General features: G+C 36.2%; 2 protein-coding genes across 5 annotated transcripts; one reads left to right on the top strand and one right to left on the bottom strand.

Annotated features, from left to right (window-relative positions):
• The first annotated feature begins 3,315 nt into the window (after positions 1-3,315).
• LOC108346536 (uncharacterized) lies at positions 3,316-6,862 on the top strand. Its single transcript, XM_017585611.1, has 2 exons — positions 3,316-3,519; positions 5,219-6,862. The coding sequence occupies exons 1-2, from the start codon at positions 3,316-3,318 to the stop codon at positions 6,860-6,862; spliced, it is 1,848 nt and encodes a 615-aa protein (XP_017441100.1).
• Positions 6,863-10,091: 3,229 nt separating this feature from the next.
• LOC108347146 (protein transport Sec1a) lies at positions 10,092-25,343 on the bottom strand. 4 transcript variants are annotated; one of them, XM_052867986.1, is made up of 22 exons: positions 25,043-25,343; positions 24,216-24,271; positions 24,022-24,103; positions 23,200-23,278; positions 21,162-21,212; positions 20,922-21,018; positions 20,792-20,824; positions 20,173-20,298; positions 19,311-19,502; positions 19,154-19,237; positions 18,771-18,869; positions 18,374-18,450; positions 17,037-17,133; positions 16,652-16,774; positions 16,478-16,570; positions 15,879-16,001; positions 12,406-12,486; positions 11,500-11,705; positions 11,298-11,388; positions 11,121-11,210; positions 10,941-11,032; positions 10,092-10,204 (listed from the first exon to the last, which is right to left on the bottom strand). In XM_052867986.1, the coding sequence occupies exons 1-21, from the start codon at positions 25,116-25,118 to the stop codon at positions 10,973-10,975; spliced, it is 2,016 nt and encodes a 671-aa protein (XP_052723946.1). In that variant the 5' UTR covers positions 25,119-25,343; the 3' UTR covers positions 10,092-10,204; positions 10,941-10,972. The 4 variants fall into 4 exon arrangements, with proteins under 4 accessions (XP_052723946.1, XP_017441783.1, XP_052723947.1 ...); XM_017586294.2 differs by lacking the exon at positions 10,092-10,204 and having other exon boundaries at positions 10,683-11,032; XM_052867987.1 differs by lacking the exons at positions 10,092-10,204; positions 24,216-24,271; positions 25,043-25,343 and having other exon boundaries at positions 10,683-11,032; positions 21,162-21,219; positions 24,022-24,105.
• Between the last annotated feature and the right edge of the window lie 419 nt (positions 25,344-25,762).

Raw genomic sequence — 25,762 nt, 5'->3', positions numbered from 1 at the left:
ACTTGCAAGGATAATTTCTGACTTGAGCGTCGGAGTGTTTCCTGCAGGTCACCCCCCTTTGATATTGAGAGAGGATTCAGGAGTGAAGGAGAAGGACCGGTCGGCAGCGGATGAGCATTTCCGAACGGGAGCAACAGGAGTTTCCCTCGGTCCCTTTCAGCAGAAACATTTTGGCGCCCACCGTGGGGCCGAGGATTGTTGAGGACAACCCACTGAGACCATAGGGATGGACCAGGACCAGGCAGTGTTTATGCAAGAGATGAGAAGAAGGATGGAGGCGATGCAGGCAGAAATTGAGACCCTTAGGGGCGAGCGTGATTCGGCTAGAAGGGCACAAGCTAACCGTCAATCTTCCGCACGCGCCCCGACACCACCTATCGTTGAGATGCCGGAGACAAAGCCGGATTCAGAGGAAGAAACAGACCCTACCCATGACAGTCATTATCACGGGGAGGATTAGAGTGATGCTGGCTCGCATCGAACCGTTAATCGCCCGGTCCCAGCCGGCCGAGCGAGAGCCCTGCATCCGTTCATAGCGGTGGTCATGGAGGAACAGATCTCGGAGAGGGCGTTTCCGGCCGCAGAGAAGTATGACGGGTCAGGTGATCCGGAGGAACATTTGAGGTCCTTCGTCGATGCCATGACTATTTACTCCCCTAGTGAAAATGTGTGGTGCAGGGTTTTTTCCTTATCGATTAAGGGAGAAGCCTTAGCATGGTTTCATTCGTTGAGACCTCGAACCATTGGTAATTTCGCCACCCTGAGGGACATGTTCGAGCGGCAGTTTTCGGCGGGTAGAGCTCGAAACTTGACGTATTTGGAGTTGACCAACATAAAACAGGAGAAGGGAGAAAGTCTTCGAGACTTCATGGACCGGTTTAACAGAACCGCTCGGCAAGTGAGGGGAGTGGGTAAGAAGTTTACCATCAGCACTCTGGCCACCGCATTGAGGCCCTCCCCTTTCGCCGATAACTTATTTGCGAAACCCCCTTTAACCTTGGACGAGTTGCAAGAGAGAGCCGCTCGGTTCATCAGAATAGAAGAGATGAGGGCGGTTCAGAGGCGACAACAGGAGTAGAGCTCAACCTCAGAGCAGGAGAAGAAGGAAGGTAAAAAACCGTTCGTAACTGGCGAGCGATCAAAAGGCCAGAAGTACAGAGATGGCCCGAAGGGGGGTAGATTCGAAAGATACACCCCATTGAATATGCCAAGGGCTAGAGTTTTGGAAGAAGCTTTGAGTGCAAACTTGATTCGGGTAAGACCTTCTCGGTCGTCACCCAAGGCGGACGGAAGTAAACATTGCACCTATCATTTAAACATAGGGCATAACACCGAAGATTGTACAGTGTTGAAGGATAAGCTGGAAGAACTAATCCGGGTGGGTCACCTGAAAAAGTTCGTGAAGGAGGAGCGGAGCGCGAGAAGCCCACCCCGGGCGAGAAGCTCACCCCGGAGGACGAGGGTGGAACGAAGTGATAGGAGAGATGACCGGCCCCCGGATCGGAGGCGGAGTAGAAGTCGTAGCCATGACCGATCACTGCGTGGCACGATAAACACTATCTCGGGAGGTTTTGCTGGAGGGTCGTTGGCATCGGCAAGGAAGAGAAATTTGAGGGAGCTTAAGAGTGTTCACCGGGTGGATGTGAGGAAGCGCTCCATGTCGCCAATCACATTCATCGATGAAGATTTTCATGCTCCTGATCCAGATCAAGATGATCCGATGGTGATAACAGCTGTAATTGCTCGATACAGCGTGGGAAAGGTATTGGTGGATCAAGGCAGTTCCGTTAACATTCTTTACTAGAAGACGTTCCAACAAATCGACATATCCGAGGACCTGATAGCCCCGTATAACGAGCAGATAGTAGGATTTTTGGGGGAGAGGGTGGATACGAGAGGATATGTAGATCTGAGGACTTGCCTAGGAACTGAGCGTAATAAAGAGTTGAAGACCAAGTTTTTACTAGTAGAGGCAAACACATCGTATAATGTGTTGTTGGGCCGACCATGCTTGAATGCGTTTGGGGCGATCGTTTCCACACCTCACCGTACACTCAAATTTCCATCGGACAATGGAACCATTTGCACCGTTCGGTCCGACCAGAGGATTGCCAAAGAATGATATGTGGCCGGGCTGAAGGTTCAGCCATCTTCATCTGATCCATCCCATCGGCAGAGGAGAAAACGATCGGAGGTAGCAATGGCGGATCTAGATCCGAGAACTAATACCGATGATCGGATGGAACCAATGGGAGAAACAAGGCTTTTCAGCCTTGGGCGGAAGGAGGAACATGTTACTACCATCGGGAGTGAGCTGGAGGAAGACCAGGCCAGATCGATAGGTGCGGAGTTGAAAAAGAACAAAGATTTGTTTGCCTGGACTACAGCCGATATGCCAGGAATCCACCCAAAAATTATGTCACACAAGCTGGCATTGTTCAAGGAGGCCCGACCGGTGGCCCAAAAGAAGAGAAGATTGGGGGAAAAGAAGCGATCGGCAGTGGCAGCTGAGGTGAAAAAGCTGTTAGAGGCAGATTTCATCTGTGAAATCAAGTACACAACTTGGCTGACGAACGTTGTGATGGTGAAGAAGTCAAGCGGGCAGTGGAGAATGTGTACGGACTTCACGGATCTCAACAAAGCTTGCCCCAAGGACTCTTATCCGCTACCAAGTATTGATGCGTTAGTGGATGAGGCTTCGGGGTTTCAAGTGCTAAGTTTCCTGGATGCATATTCAGGATACAATCAGATTCCTATGTTTCCCCCGGACAGTGATAAGACAACCTTCATCACCGAGCGGGCTAACTATTGCTACGAGGTTATGTCGTTCGGATTAAAGAATGCGGGGGCTACCTACCAGCGGTTGATGGATAGGGTCTTTTATGGTCAGATAGGTAGATGCATGGAGGTCTATGTGGATGACATGGTGGTGAGAAGCCGATCGGTGGAAGACCATGTGAGAGATCTTCCGGAGGTTTTCCATCAAGTTCGCAAGTACAATATGCGCCTTAATCCGGCCAAGTGTACTTTCGGGGTACCGGCAGGAAAGTTTCTAGGTTTCTGCTAACAACTAGAGGAATAGAGGCAAACCCCGACAAGTGCAGAACGATACTGGAAATGAGAAGCCCTCAGAAGCTGAAGGAGGTTCAGAGGTTGGTAGGGAGGCTGACTTCATTATCGCGCTTTATTCCAAAGCTAGCCGAGCGGATAAAGCCGATAGTAAGAATCATGAAGAAAAGTGCGAATACCGATTGAGATGACCAGTGTGAGCAAGCCTTCAACGAAGTTAAAAGCATACTGGTCAGCCCACCGGTCATGGGACGACCTGATTCAGGGCATGCGTTACAATTTTTCCTGGCGATCTCGGAGGACACGGTCAGCTTAGCTTTGGTGCAAGAACAACCTGAGTTTAAACTCGTGTACTTCGTTAGCAGAACATTGCAGCCCGCAGAAACAAGGTACAAGCGAGTCGAGAAGATCGCTTTGGCCCTAGTGATGGCAGTGTTAAAACTTTGGCAAGTGTACCAAATTGTTCTAAGTAATAAAACCGGTAAGACCGGATATCGTTTCCCAAGAGACTCGTGTCACCAAACAATCGTATAATTTCCAACTAACTTAGACTAAAGAATGCTTCATAATTTGTGTTTTTGTGCAATTAAAGTAAACATGAAACATAATTGATAAAAGTGATCTTAGATACTCAAACACTTGGAAATGGAAAGATTAGAAATGATATGGAATGGTATTGTTGGGGGTATGATTTCACCTACTTCACTCTTATGTATAGAAAATCACTTCCTCTTCATTAATATGCCAATGTCAATCTACTAAATTACTCAAACCCAATCCCTTGGTAGAGAGAGCCTAGACTTCCTTATTAGGCTCCAATCCCTTGGAAAACCTAACAATTATTTCTGCATTAAGAATTGAGATCTTAAGACAACCAAAGGTCCTAGCTCTATCCCTAGATACTATTTCCTTTAGGTGTTTAATCCAAGTCCAGATTTACCCAACATTTCCCAATATCAAGCAAACCCTAAAATCATGTAATGGGTAGCAATTTCACAACAAGCATTAAGAAAGGGAATTAAACACTAACAATCAATGAAAGAGGCATAAATTCATTCAAAACATAGTAGTTTACATAAGAATTCAGTGGCTACATCAATCCCCCAACAATAATGAAACTAGCTCTCCATGCATGGAGAGCTCAAGCTTACAACAATGGTGGAAATGGAAGAAGGAAGAAGACCCAAGGTTGAAGAAGGACTGTTCCCACAGCTCCTAGCTCGCCTCCAAGAGCTCCAAATGAGAGAAATCGTGTTTGGGCAGCAAAAGATCCAAACCCCTTCGCGTTTCTGAGTTAAATAAGCTCAATCTGCCACATCAGTAAAAATCGCGCCCGGCGCCCTCTGGCAGTCGCGCCCGGGCGCGAGGCTCTCGCAAAAATTCGAAAACTCGCGAAAACTCGCGCCTGGCGCCCTCTCTGTTTCGCGCCCGGGCGTGAGCCTCTCGCAAAAAGTCACAAAAAGTCGCGCCCGACGCCCCTCTGTGCCCGGCGCGAACCATCTGGATAAATTGAAAGTGGACGAGCGTCCTCTTCTCTGGCCTGGACGAGCGTCCTAAATATTGGACGAGCGTCCTCTTATCCCTCTGGACGAGCGTCCTCTTAGCTCCTGGATGAGCATCCACTCTCTTGCAGGACGAGCGTCCTCTCTGCTAGCTGGACGAACGTCCAATTCTGCTGGCTGAGACGAGCGTCCTCTTCTGCCTGGCTGGGACGAGCGTCCTCTTCTGCCTGGCAGGGACGAGCGTCCGCTCGTGCTTCCACTTTGGACGAGCGTCCGCTCTTTTGCCTTCTGCACGAGCGTCCGCTTGTGCTTCCACTCTGGACGGGCGTCCTCTCTCCTGGCTTCTGGACGAGCGTCCTAGTCTTTTTCTGGATGAGGACGAGCGTCCTCTTACTAGCGACGAGCGTCCTCTTACTGGCGACGAGCGTTTCTGCATGTGTTTGCTCTATACATTGTTGGAGACTCTTCCAAGCTCATTTTTAGCTACAAAATAAGGGATTATTGATGAAAGTCCATCAAAGTAGCCAAAAACACAATTATTCAGAAAACAAGACAAAACAAGAGGATTAAGCAAGTTATAAGTTAGAAAGGAGTTGATTTTGCTACTAAATTGATGCTTAAATAATGGTAAAATTTAGCATTATCAGGCAGCGCGGCGCCTAAGGCCGTACTTCCAAAGTCATCAGGTGATAGGACGAACATATCACCCGATCGCGAAAATCCTGCGCAAACCAGACCTGGGCAGGAGGATTGTAGGATGGTCCGTGGAGTTATCTGAATTCGGGCTACAATTCGAACCACGAGGGTCAATCCGAGGACAACATTTGGACGACTTTGCGGTCGAGTTACCTTGGGAAGAAGAATGTCCCCGAGAGTGGACCCTTTATGTGGATGGCTCTTCTGTGCGATTCGGGGATGGGGCAGGAATTGTGTTGGAGGGACCGGATGGCTTTGTCGTTGAACAGGCAATCGTCTTCCTGTTCAAAATAAGTAACTATCAGGCCGAGTACGAAGCAGTAATAGCCAGACTCGAACTGGCTAAAGACTTGGGGGCGGTTTCGGTCAAATGCCGAACGGACTCCCAATTGGTGGTGGGGCAGCTGACTGAGAGCTTCCAGACCAAAGATGATCAACTGCTTCGTTATTATCATAAGGTAAAGGAGTTGGTGAAGCAGTTCCGGATGGTGGAATTCAAACATGTACCGAGAGAGCAAAATGTAAGGGCGGATGTTTTATCCAAACTCGCCAACTGTAAGGGAAAGGATCACTTGTCGTCGGTCATAAGGCAAGTTATGATGAGCCCTTCGGTAGAGTTCTTGGCGGTCCAAGAGGTTTCCAGTGAACCTGATTGGAGGAAGGCCATAAGAGAAATCATTCAGAGGCAGGAGAGCGGCTTACACGTCCGAGCGGTTGAAGCGAAGAAGGCCGCTCGGTTCTTATTAATAGGGGAGGATCTGTACAAGAGAAGATTCTCCTCACCCCTATTAAAATGTGTATCTGCGGAGGAAGCTGAGTATGTGATGAGGGAGCTGCACGGAGGGGCGTGTGGAATGCATACAGGGCAGCGAGCTTTGCGCGCCAAGGTGATAAGAGCGGGCTATTTCTGGCCGACGGTGGAAAAAGACTGCATGATGTTTGTACAGAGGTGTTCGAAGTGTCAAGAGCACGACAAGAACCTCAACCTACCACCGGTAGAGTTACACAGTTTGATGTCTCCCTGGCCGTTCGCGCAATGGGGGATGGATGTTGTGGGACCCTTTCCAGTGGGTCGAGCTCAGAAGAGATTTTTATTGGTAGCAATTGATTATTTCACCAAGTGGATAGAAGCAGAGCCGCTCCAAAAGTTTGTATGGACGCTCATATGCCGGTTTGGAATCCCCAAGACCGTAGTTACGGACAACGGGCGGCAGTTCGTTGACAAACGATTTGGAGATTTCTATAAAAAGCTGGGAATTAAGCATGTCACAAGCTCGGTAGAGCACCCACAGACGAACGACCAAGTGGAAGCAGCCAACAAAGTCATTGTTGCAGAGCTGAAGAAAAGATTGGGAGATGCCAAAGGAGCCTGGGTGGATGAACTTCAGGAAGTCCTTTGGGGATATCGCTGCACACCGCACGGTACAACTAGGGAAACCCCGTTCAACCTTACATATGGAATGGACGCCATGTTACCAGTAGAGGTAGGGGAACCTACCATGCGAAGGGGAATCCAAAGTCTGCAAGATAACAATGATGAGCTTCGAGTGGAGCTAGACACCTTGGATGAACGAAGAGAGGTGGGAATGATCTGAGCGGAGGTTCAGAAAAGGCTTCTTGTGAGACGTTACAACACCAAGGTCAGACCTCGACAATTTGTTGAAGGAGACCTCGTATGGAGAAAGACGGCCGAAGCCCGACGAAACCGATCGACGGGAAAATTAGCCACGAATTGGGAAGGCCCCTTCAGGGTGGTGGAAAACTTACAAAATGGAGCATATCGTTTGGAGCATCCGACGGGAAAGACTATACCCAATACATGGAACGCCTCCCATTTAAAGTTTTATTTCAGCTAAGAGTTTTGTACTTGTTATTCCATATCAATAATATTATTGTGTTTATCACACGAAATCTTCGTCATGTCTTAACAGCCGAACGGGTGAGGCATATTTCTTTTGTGAACTCTCACCTTGGTCTTAGGGCACGCTTCTAGAGAGCTCCTAAGACCTAAATCGATCAGGTGAGGTAGATTTCTCTCGTGAACTCTCACCTTGGTCTTAGGGCACGCTTCTAGAGACCTCCTAAGACCTAAACCGAGCGGGTGAGGCAGATTTCTCTCGTGAACTCTCACCTTGGTCTTAGGGCACGCTTCTAGAGAGCTCCTAAGACCTAAACCGAGCAGGTGAGGCAGATTTCTCTCGTGAACTCTCACCTTGGTCTTAGGGCACGCTTCTCGAGAGCTCCTAAGACCTAAACCGAGCGGCAAAAATGGACTATTCGCAAAGACATGATAAGGCATGAAAGAAGGCAAATGCGTTCAAAAGGCATATATTCATTTCAAGAGAAAGTTCATTACAAGATAGAGAAAAAGCGGTAAAATCCTATGTCTAAGACCTAGGGCTGAACATTAGCCCCGTCGGTCTCTGTAACTACTTCAGCGGTAGCTTCAACGTTGGGGGCGGCCGAAGATGAAGGCGGAGGAACATGAATAGGAACTAGTTTATCGTCCAACACCATCATGCTTACGTCGAGACGGGGATCGTCGGTGGGAACTTGGAAGAGAAGGTTGCACTGGGCGAGCGCTTTGTCAAACCCGAGCAAATGCTCGTTCACCACTTCATCGCCCAGAAGTTTGTTATCCGCCTCCAGTTTCGTCACTTGATCTTGGAGTGAGTCCCGCTCGGCCGTCAGCTTTGTATTGGCAATGGCAGCTTTTTGGAGGTCTAGCTTGGTGTCGTCCAGCGACCGTTGCATACGGCGTAGGGTAGCACGGGCCTCCGCCAACAGAGTGTTGGCTTTCTTCTTGTCTTCCTCCGCCATTCGTTCGGTCTCGGCCAGACGAAGAGTCAAGTCCTGGTTGGCCTTGACGGCAGCGTCAAACCTCTCTTGAAGAGCTTGAAGCTCTGTGGAAGCCGAGGCTCTCTTTTGGGCGGCGTAGGCCAAGCACATTGTTGACCGAGCGACCAACTCCATGGCCATGTCAGAGGCCTCCTCCTCGGTCATCCCGCTGACCAAGGCCTGTTCTTCAGCAAAGAGATCGAAATGGATGCGCTTCGCCACCCACGTGTTAGGGCTCAACGGCCCAGCAAGCGGAGGACCGTCGGGCAGGATCCTCTTGGCGCGTTTGGGTTCAGCGGAGGACTCCCGAACGACATTTCGTTTGCCCTTCTTCTTGGGGAGGGACTCCGATTGAGGAGTCTTGGCGGCCGAGCGGCAAGGGGAGCTAGGCGGAGGAACGTCAGTAGAAGGTGGAGGAGGTGGCGCCTTTTGGACAGGAAGGGATGCTGCGGGAATGGCGGCAGCGTTCGGAGCATAGGAGGAGCTTCCTCCTGTTTTTCTTACATCGCCCCCCCTCTGAGCGAACAGGCGGGCGAAAGTGCTGCTTTTAGATGGATCCATTCGAGACAGATAATCTGCACGGCAAAAACAAATTTAGATAAGTTACAAATGGCTGCTCAACTAAAGACGTTCGAAAGTAGCTTACCGAACACGTTAGAGGGAAGATGCATACCGATCGGAGCCCATTTCAAAACCCTACGCAAAAATATTGCTAGGGCTTGGGGGACTTGTGTTATTACCGAGTAGGGTTAGCTGACCGAGCATACTTGTTTTACCGAGCACACGGGGTTGATCGACCAATTAGACCGACCGGGCACATGAAGGTGATGGAAACTTTCCAGCCGTTGGCTGGAGACAACTTTTGAATAACCATGAATGTGTAATTAATGGTGTAACGGTTAGTGTCGAGCAGTTAAGGTGAGCATTGATTGTCATTAAGAGGTAAATTAATGGATAAGATTCTTTGAAACCATATAAATAACAAACGATGGAGAAGGTAAACTCTCTGATTCTGATTGATTTTCACTAGACTTGCAAGAATAATTTCTGACTTGAGCGTCAGAGTGTTTCTTGCAGGTCACCCCACTTTAATATTGAGAGAGGATTCAGGAGTGAAGGAGAAAGACCGGTCGGCAGCGGAGGAGCATTTCCGAACGAGAACAGCAGGAGTTTCCCTCGGTCCCTTTCAGTAGAAACACACACACACACATATATATATATATATATATATATATATATATATATATATATATATATATATATATATATATATATATATATATATATATATATATGAAAGTGGCATGGACTAATTGAAATGAATTTATACAAGTGGTTGTGGTACTATAGTAAATTTCTTTTTAAAAACTTATTTGTTACTAGTATTCATATGAATAAACGTAAGTGTACATCATAAAATTATGTCTGGAAAAGATGGAAGACTTATTCTGTGTTGTTGCTCAAAAAAATGTTTAGATACACATGTTATGAAATGAATTAAATTTAGTATTTTAAATTGTTGAATATTACAAAATACTTTTAATATTATATAATGAATTTATTTTTACAAATCATCGGGTTATAGATTGATTATTGATACAAGGTTTTGGAGTGTTATATAAATTATACTAAACTTAAGTTCCTTAATATTTGAGTCAAATATTGACTCATGCGAACAAAGAAAAATTGTTAAAAGCTATTACTTTAACGTTAACCCAATAACAACTTTATTTTTTTTATGAGAGTTTTAGATCATAAAGACATATTTATCGATTCAACTATACAATTAAATCTTCTTAATGATTTGATATTTCATTAAAAAATTATTGTAAAATATACTTTTTAAAATATAAATAAATATTCATTGTAAGATTACATTATAAATGTTTGATTTATATACAACTCAACATGGTTGATCATGTTCATACCAAAATTTTCAATCATTAGATTAATATAATTTAATATTATATATTAATCAATAAAGAAAGTAATTCCGTAAAAAATATATTGTTCGTTAATCCTAAATTCCCTTCTTCTGCATTACCAAGGGTTGAACCACGCACGGAAAGATGAATTGAAGGCTTTCTTTTGGATCACAGCTGAAAGGAAGAGAGAGAGAGAGAGAGAGAGAGAGAGAGAGAGAGAGAGAGAGAGAGAGAGAGAGAGAGAGAGAGAGAGAGAGAGAGAGAGAGAGAGAGAGAGAGAGAGAGAGAGAGAGAGAGAGCAATAATACAGTTTCTAACGAGACGCAAAGTTCTCTTAAAGGATGTATAAACCATAACATTACAAGACTTCCTGCACTGTTATTATAATTATCCTTACGGTGTTAATATTATTTAGTAGAAAATTACTTTTTTTTAAGTCATAAGTGAAGGCTTCAGTTTACGAAACGCAGAAGTAAAAAATAATAATTAATACTAAATACAGCCTACAAAGTTGAACCTTTGAAAACATAAAATTAAACTTTAATTATCTTTTGTTGGAAGAGGCAACAAAAGATATGTAAGAGGCAAATATAATTTCTATCCCAAATCAAGGTATCCTAAATCAAGTATCTCCTTTCACATGAAATCGACATTAAAAATAAATATACTTTAATAGCTTATGACAAAAATGTCCATTGTATACACTCAAAAGAAAAGAAAAAAAAAAAATGTCCTTTGAATATGTATGAGAGTGTGGTGTGATGTTTTAACAAAATTTGTATATCACAGAAATTGAAAGGGGCCCCTCTGTTCATCCCTTGTCAAGAGGGTATAAAGTTTAAACTTTCTAATGTATAAACAATTAGGGATAATTATAGATTATAATTGATACAAGAAGGATATTGCCAACCTGCTTGTAATTATCAGTACCCCGAAAAAATGTTATATGCCGAGGCCATTCAATGGTGGTTCAACTTGGCGTTCGCCCAATGACCTTAATTTCTGTACATTCACCACAGCAGGAAAATGTAAATCAATCAATAATATGAAAAAAAAAATTGTGCAGAAGAGAATAACAAGGGCTTATTACCGTCACATATTGCGGAGGATCGTCCATGGAAGTAGTACCTAGGATTACTTCCCTTTTTAATTTTGTTGTCAACTTGTGACAAACTCGCAGCTGAAAAAAATAACAAATACAAGTTAAGATTATAATTTAAACATTCAAGATGTTGTTCCAAAAGTTTGTTTTTTCATCACACTCTACCTCGGATCGAGTAGCCCCGCCAATAATAAATATAAAGATTCGCTTTCCCATCTTCTTGAAATCAGCAAGCACATTCTTCAACGTGGAGTCACTATTGAAGGTAGGAAAAATTATAAAATCAGCTTTGAAATTTGAAAAGCATTAAAAGACAACTTGTTTCTGGTAAAGAAACAAACTTGAGGGAGATAATAGCTCATGTCACCTTGAATATCCATCATCTGAAGTACGAGATCTTCCCCAGTTTGCTGTCCTCCTAGATCTAATTGAATGAGGAGCAGTGGTTGGGGCTGTTTGGGGAGTTTTGCTACTTTTTGCTGGAACTCTTTGGGCACTACTTTTACTTGGCTCATTTATACACGAATATTCATTCTTAGCCAATTCACTCTTATTGAGCTTTTCAATGAGCTCCTAATAAACACAATATCATAAATATTTTACATCTGATCATATAAAAGAAAACAAATAATATTTTATACTAATACCATGCTATGTTTAAGCAAGCAAAATGATTTTTTACAGCTCTGCTTGTTGCACTCCTACGACTACAAAGAAGAATACTCGATAAGGTAATTTTATCAACTCATCAAATATGATACTCTCAGCACAAAAATAATGAACTACGACACTGGATAAGAAACAAGCTAGAGAGAAAAATCATTGCAACTCATGACTGTTGACATCTAACCGAAACTAATGTCAATTTTAGATAAACTTCATGTTACTCATAATAAAGAAAAACTTAAAAAATATATTAAACTTTTTTCAAAAACTAAAATTAATTAATTAATTTTTTTTTTCAAAAAGTTGAGATATATATAACTTATAATTTATGAAATATTTTTTTAATTTTTAATTTTTCTTTTATAAGCATTCACTGAAAAATTTATTGAAAAAGACCTAAATTAAGCATGTTGAGTATTTGGAATGGGCATATTTTACTAAGCCAGCAAATTTTCTTTTATCTTTTGCTTCTTTCTATAATAAATTCAAATGACGGATGAACTCAATTTATTTCTTTAGTTCCAGTCAACAAAAAAGGAAAAAGAATAAATCAGATCAGGTAAAGGTTGCACACAAAAAATTTGGTTTGCATGATCTTTAGTCGTACCTCTATCATGGGAAAAAATCGAAATAGTTGCCACGTTTCTTCCTCTTCGTCAGTCCGATCTTTGCGTGCTGCATGTTTTATCTATGAAGAAAAACAACTCTTTTAAAGATAAAAGATATTTGATGTGAAAGAGTTATGGACAACACCATGCAAGAGGTATATCCTTGGATATAAATAAACAAAAATTCTTATAGAAAAAAAATCAACTATTTAAATATTCTGGTTAAGACAAATTTGATTATTAAAATATAATAAGACAAATGTCTTAATAGATTCTAATATGCTATTTGTTGTGTCTTGTCACTTTAACTTATAATTTTTTATACTTTAAAAAAACATATAATTTTGTTGATATTAGTTTATATAATAATATATACTATAATTTTATTTAATATATTATCTAATATATGTTTATAAGCTTTTTACACAAAAATTTAAATTACATTATATATTAAAATATTAATTGTAATTTCAAACTTATATAATTTTTTTATGATAAAAAAGTAGTTGTATATCTATAATTTGGTTAAAACTATGTTTTTCTAATTTATAAAACAATTAAAATAAAACAATTTTTAAGAAAATTTATATGTAATTTTAATGAAAAATATACTTTAAACATAATTTATACTACATTTTATTATTAGTTATTCTGTTATCTTCTGTCCAGAATGATGAGAAGGACAATTTTATTAGGTAAACTATATATATTCATCATTTTTTTTTGTAAACTATTCATTGTACAATATCCAAATCATATAAAAAAGTATTAAAACATAAAAAATGTTAATTATAATTACATAAAACCTGCATATACTAATTATTAGTATTCAAAGATAAATAAAATCTTTTTGAAGAAATTCACTATTACAAATATTGACCATTAGATTTATACGTCACAAAAAAAAATCATTATTAGTTTATAATAAAAATTAATATAGAGGTGAGTTTTTTTTTTGAAATCATTAATTCTAAAAATTGATCAAGTTATAATAAAATTTCACCGGGTGTTAATAGTTAACTATGAAAAAAATAATATTTTTTAAACTGATATAGTGATCATGGATTAAAGTTATTTTTTCAGAAATATGAATGAAACCCAATATTTTTCTTTTTAAAATTTACTTGACAAGTTTGGATCTTCAATAACACCATAAAATCATTAGAACATTAGTGTAAGTAGTTGATGATTATATAAAAGTGTTTAATTATGGATTTAAGATTTGAGTAATATTTAACATGCTAAATCAGGTATGAGTATATGAACATTTTGTTGGAAATATCCCTCTTTTATGTTAGGGAAACATTTTTCTAGCGAACTAAGAAAATAGTTTATTCTAAGCTATTCAAATTATTTCCTTACTATCTGCTTGCGTTTTTTTATGGAAAAACATGAATAATTTACTATGAATAGGGGTATAGAGAGAGTACGAAGATACACAAAAAAAAAAGTAGTAGGAACCAAGAAAATAATTTATTCTAAGATCTTAAAATTATTTTCTTTAATAGGAGTTTAAGAGAGAGCAAGAAGACAGACAAAATTAATGAAGAGAACCTGCTTATAAGTTAAAGAATAGTAGTGAGTTGGGAATCAATTAAGAGAAAAGAAAGATTTCATCATTCTTAATAAAATCTTTGTAAGTTATCCGAAAAAGAGTAAGTTAGTGTTTCATCCTTTTAAAAAAGAAAGATTTTTTTTTTTCAATTCAACTTTTATAATGAATTTTATAGTTAGTAGGTTGAAGCCACTTTTTTATTTTTCTATTTGAGTGAATTTTCCATGTTAAAAAGTTTGTGTTATCATTTTCTCTTCTTATTTCTCACAAGCATGTTTTAAGTTACACAAATGAAGGAAACTTTTCCACTTTCGCCTAAATTGCTATTTCTCCCAACATGTTTTTGCCTTATCTTTATTTTCATACTTATCCAAATTTTAAATTACTAAAACATTTCTAGATTATTTAGTACTTTATATTAAAGTTATAAAATTATAGTGTTTTCCTTATTATTTGACATTAAAGAGAAAAAAATTATCCTTCTTGATAATATTATGTTTTACTTACTATGAGATTTTAGTTTTTAAATCTAATAAATATTTGATACGCAAGTATGCGTGTACATGTTACTCGAAGACACATGGATGAAAACAAAATTTCATATATGTCAGGTATCACAAATGGGAAGGAGTTTGAAAGTGTACAATCGCACTCATGTCATTCCTATATGTATGGTTGCTCTGAAGCTAGAAAGGGCAAACATAGTCATTTAGGACGGTGTTTACAGTGTATGTGGTTGGACTTGTTATTATAGTATGTTTGAGATTTTGAAGTCATAATAAAGTACGAGTGAGAAACATACAGGGACAAATTCATTAACATTAGCTTGGGAGGCTCCGTTTCAGAAACATAAGGGTCAAACTTTCTCTTATACCATTTTCTTTCTCTTATATATAAGTTTTACATTGTCCAGATCATATAAATGAATATATTAATTAGTAAAAAATCTATAAAGATTTCTACAATCTATTTAGAGATAAGTGTGTGAGAAGTCACATATGTTGGATATCATATTAATTCAAAAACCATATATTTTATAAAATATATGAAAGATACTAGTCCTAAATATCAAATATATATTCTTGTATAAATTTTAAATAAAAAATATACATATTTGTTGGTTTATTGTGATTGCTTTATAAATATAATTATCATTTTGAACACGAGAAAAAAAGATAATAATGCAAAAAATATCTATAGAAAAATACTAAGTGATTCTAAAATCTTTCTTTTTGAAACAGAATACCTAAAATCTTAAATGATGAATCATTTGTTTGTATAATATTCATATAATTAAGTTTACCACTATATATGATAAAGGTTAATATGGTATTTCATTCTCAAATCATACATAATAAAATTATGTAATATTAAAAAATTTGTTAACGTCTTCTAAATATAATTATTTATACTAAAAGATGGATAATAAAATATGAAATATTTTATTTAAAAGAAAATGAATGTAATTGTTTCTATAATAAAACTATAAAAGCAAATAGAATTTTAATGTAAAATGCTCAAAGTATTTTATGAATTATTTTTATAATAACAATAAAAAATTCAAATATTATTATTTCATTTAAAAATATAAATATTTTTAATATTAATTATATATATATATATATATATATATATATATATATATAAAATTATGCAATTATAAAAAATTCAAGGAGCCAAATATATCTCTGAATTTTATGTTTTTTGTTTCTGTGTACACCAAACACCATTATAATTTATTTTCTCTTACCAGGTCATTATCCTATCTCATCTTTTTCTTTTTCTTTTGTTATATATCATATATATATATATATATATATATATATATATATATATATATATATATATATATATATATATATATATAAACCAAATATCCTTGATATACAAAAGATAATGTGAAATGAATATGTTTACCTTCTGGTTATTGAACTTGAGTGAGAAACCACCTTCTCCACCAGAAGATTTCTTGTTTGATGATCCCGCCAGCAGTTGCATGTTAGTGATAACTTTCAAGTCATCAGGTGATAGTTTTGCCAACTGATTAGATGAGCAGAACCATCAATATATGAAATCACTTTACTTAGGCACAACTTGTACACGTCTTTTGTAAGAATTTTCTAATTCGTGCTGATCTTGAATTATCAAATTAGTTTTGTAATAGTTGATACAGGCTGAATTCCTTGAAATACGGATTGGTGCCTAATTTGTCCTGTCTTAGACACCTCATCCAGGTTTGTATAGGAGTAATTTATAAATAAAGCGAGGCAAAGTTATATGAGCACAGTTCATTTATAGCAAACAAAAAATGAGAGTTAGGCACAGTCACCCATGTGCAATTTAGTCAAATTTACCTAACCTTGTAAAGTTTATGAATCTGATAGAGATATTGAGACTCTTGTATAACAAACGCTGAAGTTATGAGAAATGGGAATACCATGAATATGTTTTCAATTTAATTATTATATTCATGTGTAATAAAAGTAAAAATTTGACATGTAAGAGTTGATAATAACCTGCATTAGCTTTGAAGCTTTATCACCCTCAAACTTTTCAGGATAGACAATTGCATAAATCATCAACAACCGCAACTTATTTTCAGGTGTACTCTGCACGGGCAAATTTTTTTGAATAAATAAAGGGATTATAATAAAACTATTGACTATTCGGATATCTCTTTATTTCAAGACCTGCTTTCTTAAAAATTGAATAACTTCCTTTGATCCAGCATCCCCAAAAACAAGATCTTGTTCCAGCTGTCCAAGCTCTCTAAGTTCTGTTTCTCTGATAATTTTGTTGATCTTTCCAGCTATCTGCTTTGAATTCATCAAGCAGAATGGTTAGCATAGGAATATATTTATTTTGTTATTACAGTGCAACCCTTATCAAGTTGAAAGAGATACGTCATTTGTGTCAAAGCCATCACGAGTTCTCATTCCTCAAGAAGTATGTCATTTCGTTCTCTCACATTCCATTGCCATTATTCTCAAGATGCAATAAAATACTATACTTTTCTTAGACAAACCATAAAAAAGAAAAAATAGAAGATGACGAAAGTTAGATGGAATAAATCACCTCCACATGGAGTGAAATCTTTTCCACTTGCTCAGTGTATTGCGGCAATGCTTGAACCATTTTTTGCAAATCTCGGGTAGATATTTCACCACCATCTCTGCAGAAAGTTAAATTTATAGGTCTAAAATAAGTGGCACATGGTTTTGTCAAAAATAAGTCTTCCTGTCGGATATTTAATTAATCTTAGTTTAGTCCAAGTTCACTGTTCATTTTACTTAGGTTCGGTTGGGATCAGTATACCCTCATATTTGTGTGGTATCATCACCCATATAATCCATAACTACTATAACGAGACACACTATTTAACTTTTCTTTATTTTCTTACAGAATTAAATGTACACTCCTATTTCTAATTTAATCTTCATTTTCTTTCTTTTTTCTGATTTATGCTATCTTAAAAATTCATAGCAAGCACATAATGTCTCTTTCAAAATAAATTTGTACATATAATGGCGTTGTTTTTTTTATTGCAGAAACTGTCCTGATCAGTGTCTATGTAATACAAAATCAAAAACCGTGCTAATAAAACTAAACTCCTTTTCTATAGCTCTCTATTTTTTCATTCTAACAAGAATGAAACTTAGAACCCTGTGTATACCTACCACTATATAGATCCTAATGGTTCCTTCTCATGCTCTCTCTGATTCCCTGGGTTGGTTCTCTCGCTCTCTATAATTCTGTGTAAAGCCTACCGTCATTGTTTCCCTCCTATTCTTTAGGTACAAAGTCAACTATTTAAGTAACTATGTAAGTTGTACACTTTGACCAAGTATCAACTAATTCTTGCTCGGTATTGTTGACTTATACACTGAAATACTGTAATACTAGCCACTAATCGAAGAGCATTTATACTTCCATTAAACATTTAGAAAAACAGACAATGCACCCTGTTACAACTTCATTTAAATACATTTTCCTTTTGAATGAGATTTCTTAAAAATTAAAAAGTTATATAAGTTTCATTTGTTATTTAATAAATCTCACTAATAATTTTGTAGTTTAAATATATTTAAACGAAAAACAAAACGTGCTTTAAAGAAGCCACTACTCCACTTGATATATTATATTATTCATATTTTCCCTTTAGTTGCAAAGCAGAAAGCGAGACTTTGGCTATCACCATGTGTTTGGATTGGCAAAGTATTTTTAAATAAAAACCCTTTCTAAGTGATCTTAAAAATGTAATTATTTTTCAGAAAAAAAAAATTCCAAACATATCATACCCGAAATGAATAATGACAAATGTAGTGAAAGCTAGGACCTTAATTAATTGGGAGGTATTTCACGAAAATGGCCATTATTTTTGATAAAGGAAGAAGAAAGGTGCCAATGCAAACCTTCCCCTTTGTTGAATTTGCGCTGCTTTGTTCTTTGATACGAAATTGGTAAACTTTTCATGCAGTCTTTCACTAGCCTGGTATTAATGTAGGTAAAAGAGCAATGAGATTTGAGAAATATATGAATTGTGAGTTGATAATATTAGATGAATTCGGATAAATTTGTTATAAATATCTGTAAAAAAATAAAAATAAAATAACTTTCTTTTATATGTGAAAATTAGTTTATGCATAACATAAAAATAATTTTTAAAGAAATTAATAGTACATAAAATTATTTCATTTAACAAAATCTGTATAATATATATATATATATATATATATATATATATTTTTTTTTTATTTTTATTTACTTATACAAAATTATCAAAATATATCGATAGTGAAAGAGACGTACATCTGCTATATGAGCGTGGCGAAGTTCAAGCCAGACTGAATCATGATCTTGTAGAAGGACCTCCTTGATCTCAGGGTCACCCCCGGTTTTGCTAGGAACCTAACATGATTGCTACGTTAAAATCAGAACAAGAAAAATGCAGCAACTTGTATACCTGAAAAGGCCGTGACTCAATAAAAGTGATGCTTAAAATAAATTGAGGGACCTTTTTACTTTAAATGAGAGAGCTGTACTTTTAGTTCTTTAATCAATATATGTAGCCTTTTTTTTTTTTTTATAAAAACTAATAACAAATAATTTTTTATTTGTGAGTCCAAAGTTTAATTTAAGTAACCTTATTTTTATAATGATGAAGGGAAGGGCAAGCTAAAAGAAAGTGATACCTCATGCATATATTTATCTCCATCCATATTCAACAAATCACGGCACATAGCATCATAGGTCCATTCATGAATGACAGGAGCAATCTGTGATGCAGATTAAACAAAGTTAAAGGTGAGATATAAAAGGAGATATTCATTGTGAACAGACTATTTTAACCTGATCTACGGTTCTGTCAACAATGAGCAGATCACAAGTTTCATTTTGTGGAAAACTGGGAATGGTAGATTTATATTTAGAAACCATGTCCCAAACAGCACTAGCAAGCTTTGTAGGAACTAATTCTCGAACTTTTGCTGCAGTAGACTCGTCACTTTCCTTTGAAGCACGATACCACACACATGGTAACTCCTAAAAAGATACAAACATTTTTAATGTACTCTTTCAGAAGTTATACCTTATATGGAGAAGATTAGGAATTTAGGGAAAGTCAAGAATAACTTGTGTAGTAGAATTTGAAAATATGTTATAGATAGATCATGATTGAAACTACGTTTAAACATCTAAATCGATGATTGTTAATATCTTCAATAGATTTAATTGCTATCATGATTACCTTATAAATGTTTTTAATCTTCACTGTCATTAAAAGAATGCCCTTTGTTGTACCTTAAATTACAAGTAAAAAGTAATCTAGTTTTATTTTGACTCAAATTCGCCACCCACGTAAACAAGCACAGCATGCTTGAACTGAAATAATGGGTAAAAGTTACAGAAGTGGTCATAAATATGAAATTTATTGCATCCCACGAAATCATAATGTAGTAATTATTTGATTCTGAGTGACTTCTGTTAAAATAGTTTGTTGGACGTACAGCAAAATATATATTCACCAGAAACGAGTGGAAATTAGAAAAGGCTATATTACATAAAAATATGTAAGAATCAAACGGGATAAAAGAAGAAAAATGATGACTTAAAAGGTACCAGTAAACTCTCATTACACTGAGTCGAGAGTAGTCCATTAATATCTTAACCTACGCTAGTGGCAAATATAGAGTACAAGGAGTGTAGGTCATACCTTTAATGAAGCAAAAACAGTAGCTATTCGAATCGCCATACTATTCAAGCAGGTGTTAAATCTGCGAGTATTCTCAATGTTGCCATAAAGATCGTCCATTGCTGTGTCTTGATCAGTAGTAAACCCCTGCATCATACACATCTCAGTAGAAAATCCCATTTTCTCCCTCGTTTTGAACATCATTTAACAAGTTCAAGGTGTTTCTTAGCTTGATAATAAATACAATAAATACACTATTACTCTGTTGACCAAATTTCCATGGATTTGTATTTCTTATGCTAGTATTTATATATTGGTTGTCTCACGCAAATCATGACTTTGAATGCACTGCAATCCCAAATTCCTTGAGAACACTGCTAAGTTTATACTTGGTAAGATTAAGAATATAAATAAAACCTTTGGATCATATGACAAAATCATGCATATAGGAATTTCATTTTGAAATCAATAAATTCGTCGAGGTAGTTTATTCTTGCAACTATGATAGTACCATGAGCAATTAAATAAATGTGTTTTGTTATATACGGAGATTTTGAGTAGGTAGGTAGGTTAATGGCTACAAAACAATTTAATTTAAGGTATGCTTGAAGTTAAATACTCCAAATGAATTGCGAAGTACCTGGCTATCTACGGGAAAATATTCCAAATTCATCTGCAAAATAGAACCAAAGTAATTTCAATAAATAAACAATTTGATGTTGACCACCTGCTAATATCAATTAGATAGAAGGAGACAACAAAATCTTGACCTCTCTCAATGCTCCTATGCGGGGTAAAACACTTGTATCACACTTGATGTGGTTTACAAGTTCCTTTGGGATCGGTGAACTGAAAAATATATAGGCTCTGAAACGTGCAGAGGAAGAAAGAACACAGCCCCCGCCCCATTTAAAAATAAAAAACAATGCTGTTAAGTTTTCTCCTGAGTTAAGCTTTTAAAATCTCGAAACAATATTAAATTTGGGGAAAATTTAGAATGCTTCCCATACTTCTTATAGAGGGGCTCCCTTCCAGACATATCAGACAGAAACATGACCACACTGCAAGCTAGCAAAAGACATGTTTAATATGGATAAACTATGCGAGTGCAAATAAAAGGAACAACAGAAAAAAGTAATTCGTTTAAATTAATGCATGGAAGAGAAAACTTTAGACTGGGTTAAAATAGGAATAAAATTGGAAACAGAAGGGATTAGAGAAATAATTGAACCCTGACTTACAATTTAACACAAATAATTGTAGCCTTATATTGCTGATAGATTAAGATCGGAAAGGTACACATAAAAAAATGAACTTTTCTCAATTTAAAGGTAACAGTTGTCAGCCCTCTGCAAGCTTCAATTACTTTAAAGTGATGCTATAAGCTAATGAAAACATCCATTTTCAACAAAAAAAATAAACAGTTTTCTCTCAAGAATAAGAGCTCCACATAAAAATATGAAAAAGACCCACACATTCATTGTCTAAAACATTTATATAGAAGTTAAGTTAATGTTTTGGTCTTTTATGAGTTTATTAATTATGCATTGGTGTTGAATTTCTTTAGTGTTTTCTCTCAAAAAAACCAACAAATGATATCAAACTGACATGGTGACTGGCTAGAATGAGTATGATATGAAATGCGTGAAGAATCCTTGAAAGTCTTCTTAAAAGACTTTTCAGACAAGTGTGATCATTTTTAGTAAATGACCTTACAAGTAAGGATCACCACCGGTGGTTAAGAAATACTTATCCTTTTGAAAAGGAAGGAAGAATTTCAATATGGAAAAGACTCACAAAAGGACATTATTAAGAATTTAAGTGAGTTGGAAGTCTCGTATTAAATAAGAATGAACTAGATGAACAATATATATATGAAGAAATACCCACAAATTTATTTTTCTTAATATTTTAGGTCAATACTAGAATTGTTTTAAAAAAACTATATTTTCTGTCTGACGTCTTGTATCATGTAAGTCCCATACTCATGGTCATCTTTCTGTTTTTTTGTACCTGTATGAACACATTGATACTCCAAATATTTGTATGCAAGAGCATGATAACTTCATAATTTACAAAACATCTAGAGCCAAACACCAAAAAGTTAGGAAATTTTCTGACTTATACCTAGTCAAAAGAAAATTTTGAATGATATAAAATCCTGGCAACCAGAGAATCTTTCTGTGGTGATGGTTCACGTAAACTTTGGTTTGCCTACTATAAGGTAAGAAGAAGAATCAGCTATTATCTCTCCTAGTTATTTCTCTCTTTCTCTCTTTTCTCACTTATTATTACACATACTCCTAGCCTTAAACTAAAGGAAAAGTACACCACCATCCTCAACAGATTCACACATATTCCCTAACATAACTCTTATGTCATCTCTATCACAAAAATCATTGTATGAGATCTTAATTTCTTTAAGACTTATAATGTCACATCATTACTAAGAACAAGGGCTTATAAGATTCACACTCTTATTATTGTTTTATTTGGTTACAGATAAAAATATACATTTTTAATGTAGAATAATAATATTTTTTGTTGTTTGGCCTAGAGTCTTATTTAAGATCTAGGGACTTATTTAAGACCCGAGATTTTAAATTTCATGTCATGTGAACATATTTTAATAAAAATAATTTATATACTTAAGTGTTAAGCTTATAATTTTGTATGTATGACTCTTGTACTATAGATGCTCTCACTAAACAATTTTCTAATCGAAATTAATTAAAAATGAACACTTAAAGATTTTTTATATTTTGATACAACATGAAGTTGTGTTGCATCAAAAGTGAGATTAGGTCATAAGGAGGTTAACTGTACACATTTGCAAGTGTGGAAGTGAATGCTAGCAATCTTTTTTGTCCCTATGTTTTATATAGCAAAAAATAAAAATAGAAAATGCTAAAATCTATGAAATTTTAATTCATATTGTGTTATATGAAACACTCTTCCTGGAATAATAAAACAATTATTTAATTTTTAGATGATACTTTTCTGTTTATTGCTGACAAATGGAAAATTCTATTTAAGAGAGGAAGTTACTTCTCTTTAGAAGGTTGCATGAAATAAACAGCATCCAAAGATGGTAACGGCTGCCTTCTCCGAAAGAGGTCTTCCACCACTGCAATATGGTATTAACAAATGATAATATATCAATATTATACCGAGAAATCACAGAACAGATGCTGTTTTAAAGTGGATTCAGTAAAATATAGAGGAAAAGCATAAGATAAAATGAACGGAAAAATAAAACATCTAATTTAATGTTCAACTTTCAAATCTAGAAGAGCTTGACAAATGTACATTGCCAATTGGAGAAGAGAGGACTATGTACTGGAAAAAGAATGAGACTAACCTAGTCATGTGCAAAATGATAATATGTCTTAAACAATGAAAAATGTTGTGTCAAATGATTTTATATTTTGTACAAGTTCTGTTCTTCAATAAAAAAGATGACACCCAGATGTTGTTCATTATATTATTAAATAACCTCTCCCAAATGTGTTGAAGAATTTTAAAAAAGAAATCCATTTGTACCCATTAAGTTACAGAACTCGATGGTAAGGATACAACTTGGATGTAAATTTTGTCCTTTAACTTCTTATTTTTCTCCAATCTCTTAACATAGCATACATTTGAGAAACACTCCTAATCTTTTTGAAATCGTTGGAAGAAAAAAAGTAGCATTTGATGTTAGACCATTGGATCGTTATCATTAATGATAAGTTTCTACCAAAACCAGTGATTTCATCATCGCTCTTTTAGATTTTGTGCCCTCGAGCATGGAAAGTAAGTCGGGCCCTTGAAGAAGACATACAGAAAAATACAGATTCAAAAGGTGATATCATTTCGAAGGGTTCTCACAGGAAATTTCTTGGTCCGTAATATCCGCCATTTTACACGAATGTGACATAACTTTTACAGTGACTTTATCCATTATGAGCACCTGTAATAGTAAGGAAAAAGTGACCAAATATATCACAGCTTGAATTAACTAAAAATGAGATGAGAATATATGAACGTGGTAAAAATATGCACTTTAAACGCTGAAGACACACCTTCCATGCCTTCGAATCCGGTGACTTTGCCGATCTAAGCATTTCATATAATAACCCTATTAGCATCCAACGATGAAAAATTATTAGAAACATGTCACGAAAGTGAAGCCAGCACCATACAATTAAATTTTTCTCTCTTATTTTATTTAAATACATAAAATAAAACCAGGAGAGAGCACAGTTACGATCTTCATATTTCATTGCACACAAATTTTCTCTCTATGGATTCATTTTCATGATAATTGGACTCATCAAAGTTAAGGAGAAAAAAAAAATAAAAAATCACAAATACAACATTTCCTTTTGCAATCATGACATTATTGTAGAATATACTACTAATTGCTTAATCGATCTAAAAAATGTCATTCAAAATTTGAATGTAAAACTTTACTGAGTCTATCTACATTCAGTTTATTTCATAAAACAATTTATTATTCAGTTTCAAAAGATCGACTTCGAATCCAAAAAAAATTTCCAGCGAGATTCACAGTAACGAAATTCATATTTTTTGTCACACAACTTTCTACCAGACAAAACCACTGATTCATTACCTCTATGATTGGACGAAAGAAAAGCTCAGTGAACGAAAAAAATAAAAAAAGTAAAAAATCACAAACACAACATATTCCTTAGTTTCAAATGACACTTCGAAATTCAATTTCCAAACGAAAATGTATATTGAGAGATGTTTACACCGTGAGCCCCGTTCAACAGCGAGAAACCGAAGCTTCGAAGTCAAATTTCCAGTCCTAAACCAAATACATTAAACGGAGAACGAAAGAGAAAGCGGAAAGGAAAAGAAAAATGCGAAACGAGAAGGATCTTACGGTCACGGCTGATTTGGCGGAACGGCTTGTAGTCCGATGATCCGCCGGAGGAGGTTTCGGAATCGGAAAATGACATGGTTAATTGGTTGCAGCAAGAGGTGGGGATTGGAGCTGCGAACGCCGATTTGCTTATCGGAAGCGGTTGAGAGAGAGAACCGTTGGAGTCGTTGAATGAGGCTGAGAAATTTGTTATATATTTGAGAGGGAAGGAAGGAGCGTTGGACGTGTGACACTTGGAACTTGAGTTTCGGTTACGGTTTTGCGCTCTCAATCTCCATTCATGTCAAACTCAAGGTGTCTCACAAAGTAGCATACTCATCGTATTTTAAAATATCATTTCATAATTCAATAAGTAAATTAAATACGTAAGTTCCATGTTATAGAATTTAAAAAAAAACGTAAATTAAATTACATTAACAATTAGATATTAAATAACAAAATAGCTGGAAATAATACCATGAACCATAGAACATTACTCTCTTTTTCTAATTTCATACCTAGGATTGCAACATACATAATGCAAATTTAATAAATAATTTTAAAAAATAATTTCAAAAATATATTTTATTTTTTCATATTATGAAAATAATGAATAAGATATCTTTATAGACAAAAATTATCTTTTTATTTCTATTTAGATATTCATTTAAAGTAAAATAAAACTATACGAGAGTTTCTTACAAACATACAAATGTTGCCGTTAAGCAACTCAAAATATTT

The sequence above is a fragment of the Vigna angularis genome, chromosome 9 (genome assembly GCF_016808095.1).
Source record: "Vigna angularis cultivar LongXiaoDou No.4 chromosome 9, ASM1680809v1, whole genome shotgun sequence".
NCBI classification, from domain to species: domain Eukaryota; kingdom Viridiplantae; phylum Streptophyta; class Magnoliopsida; order Fabales; family Fabaceae; genus Vigna; species Vigna angularis.
The sequence above is the reverse complement of the archived record's forward strand: the minus strand, read 5'-3'. Positions and strand labels throughout refer to the sequence as shown.

Coding starts and splice junctions, on each gene's coding strand:
- LOC108346536 (XM_017585611.1), top strand. CDS start 3,316: ATGGGACGACCTGATTCAGGGCATGCGTTACAATTTTTCCTGGCGATC. Junction 3,520..5,218: donor CAGTGTTAAAACTTTGGCAA/GTGTACCAAATT, acceptor TAGCATTATCAG/GCAGCGCGGCGCCTAAGGCC.
- LOC108347146 (XM_052867986.1), bottom strand. CDS start 25,118: ATGTCATTTTCCGATTCCGAAACCTCCTCCGGCGGATCATCGGACTAC. Junction 23,279..24,021: donor TACGGACCAAGAAATTTCCT/GTGAGAACCCTT, acceptor ACCATATTGCAG/TGGTGGAAGACCTCTTTCGG. Junction 16,571..16,651: donor TTCAATTTTTAAGAAAGCAG/GTCTTGAAATAA, acceptor TTGCCCGTGCAG/AGTACACCTGAAAATAAGTT.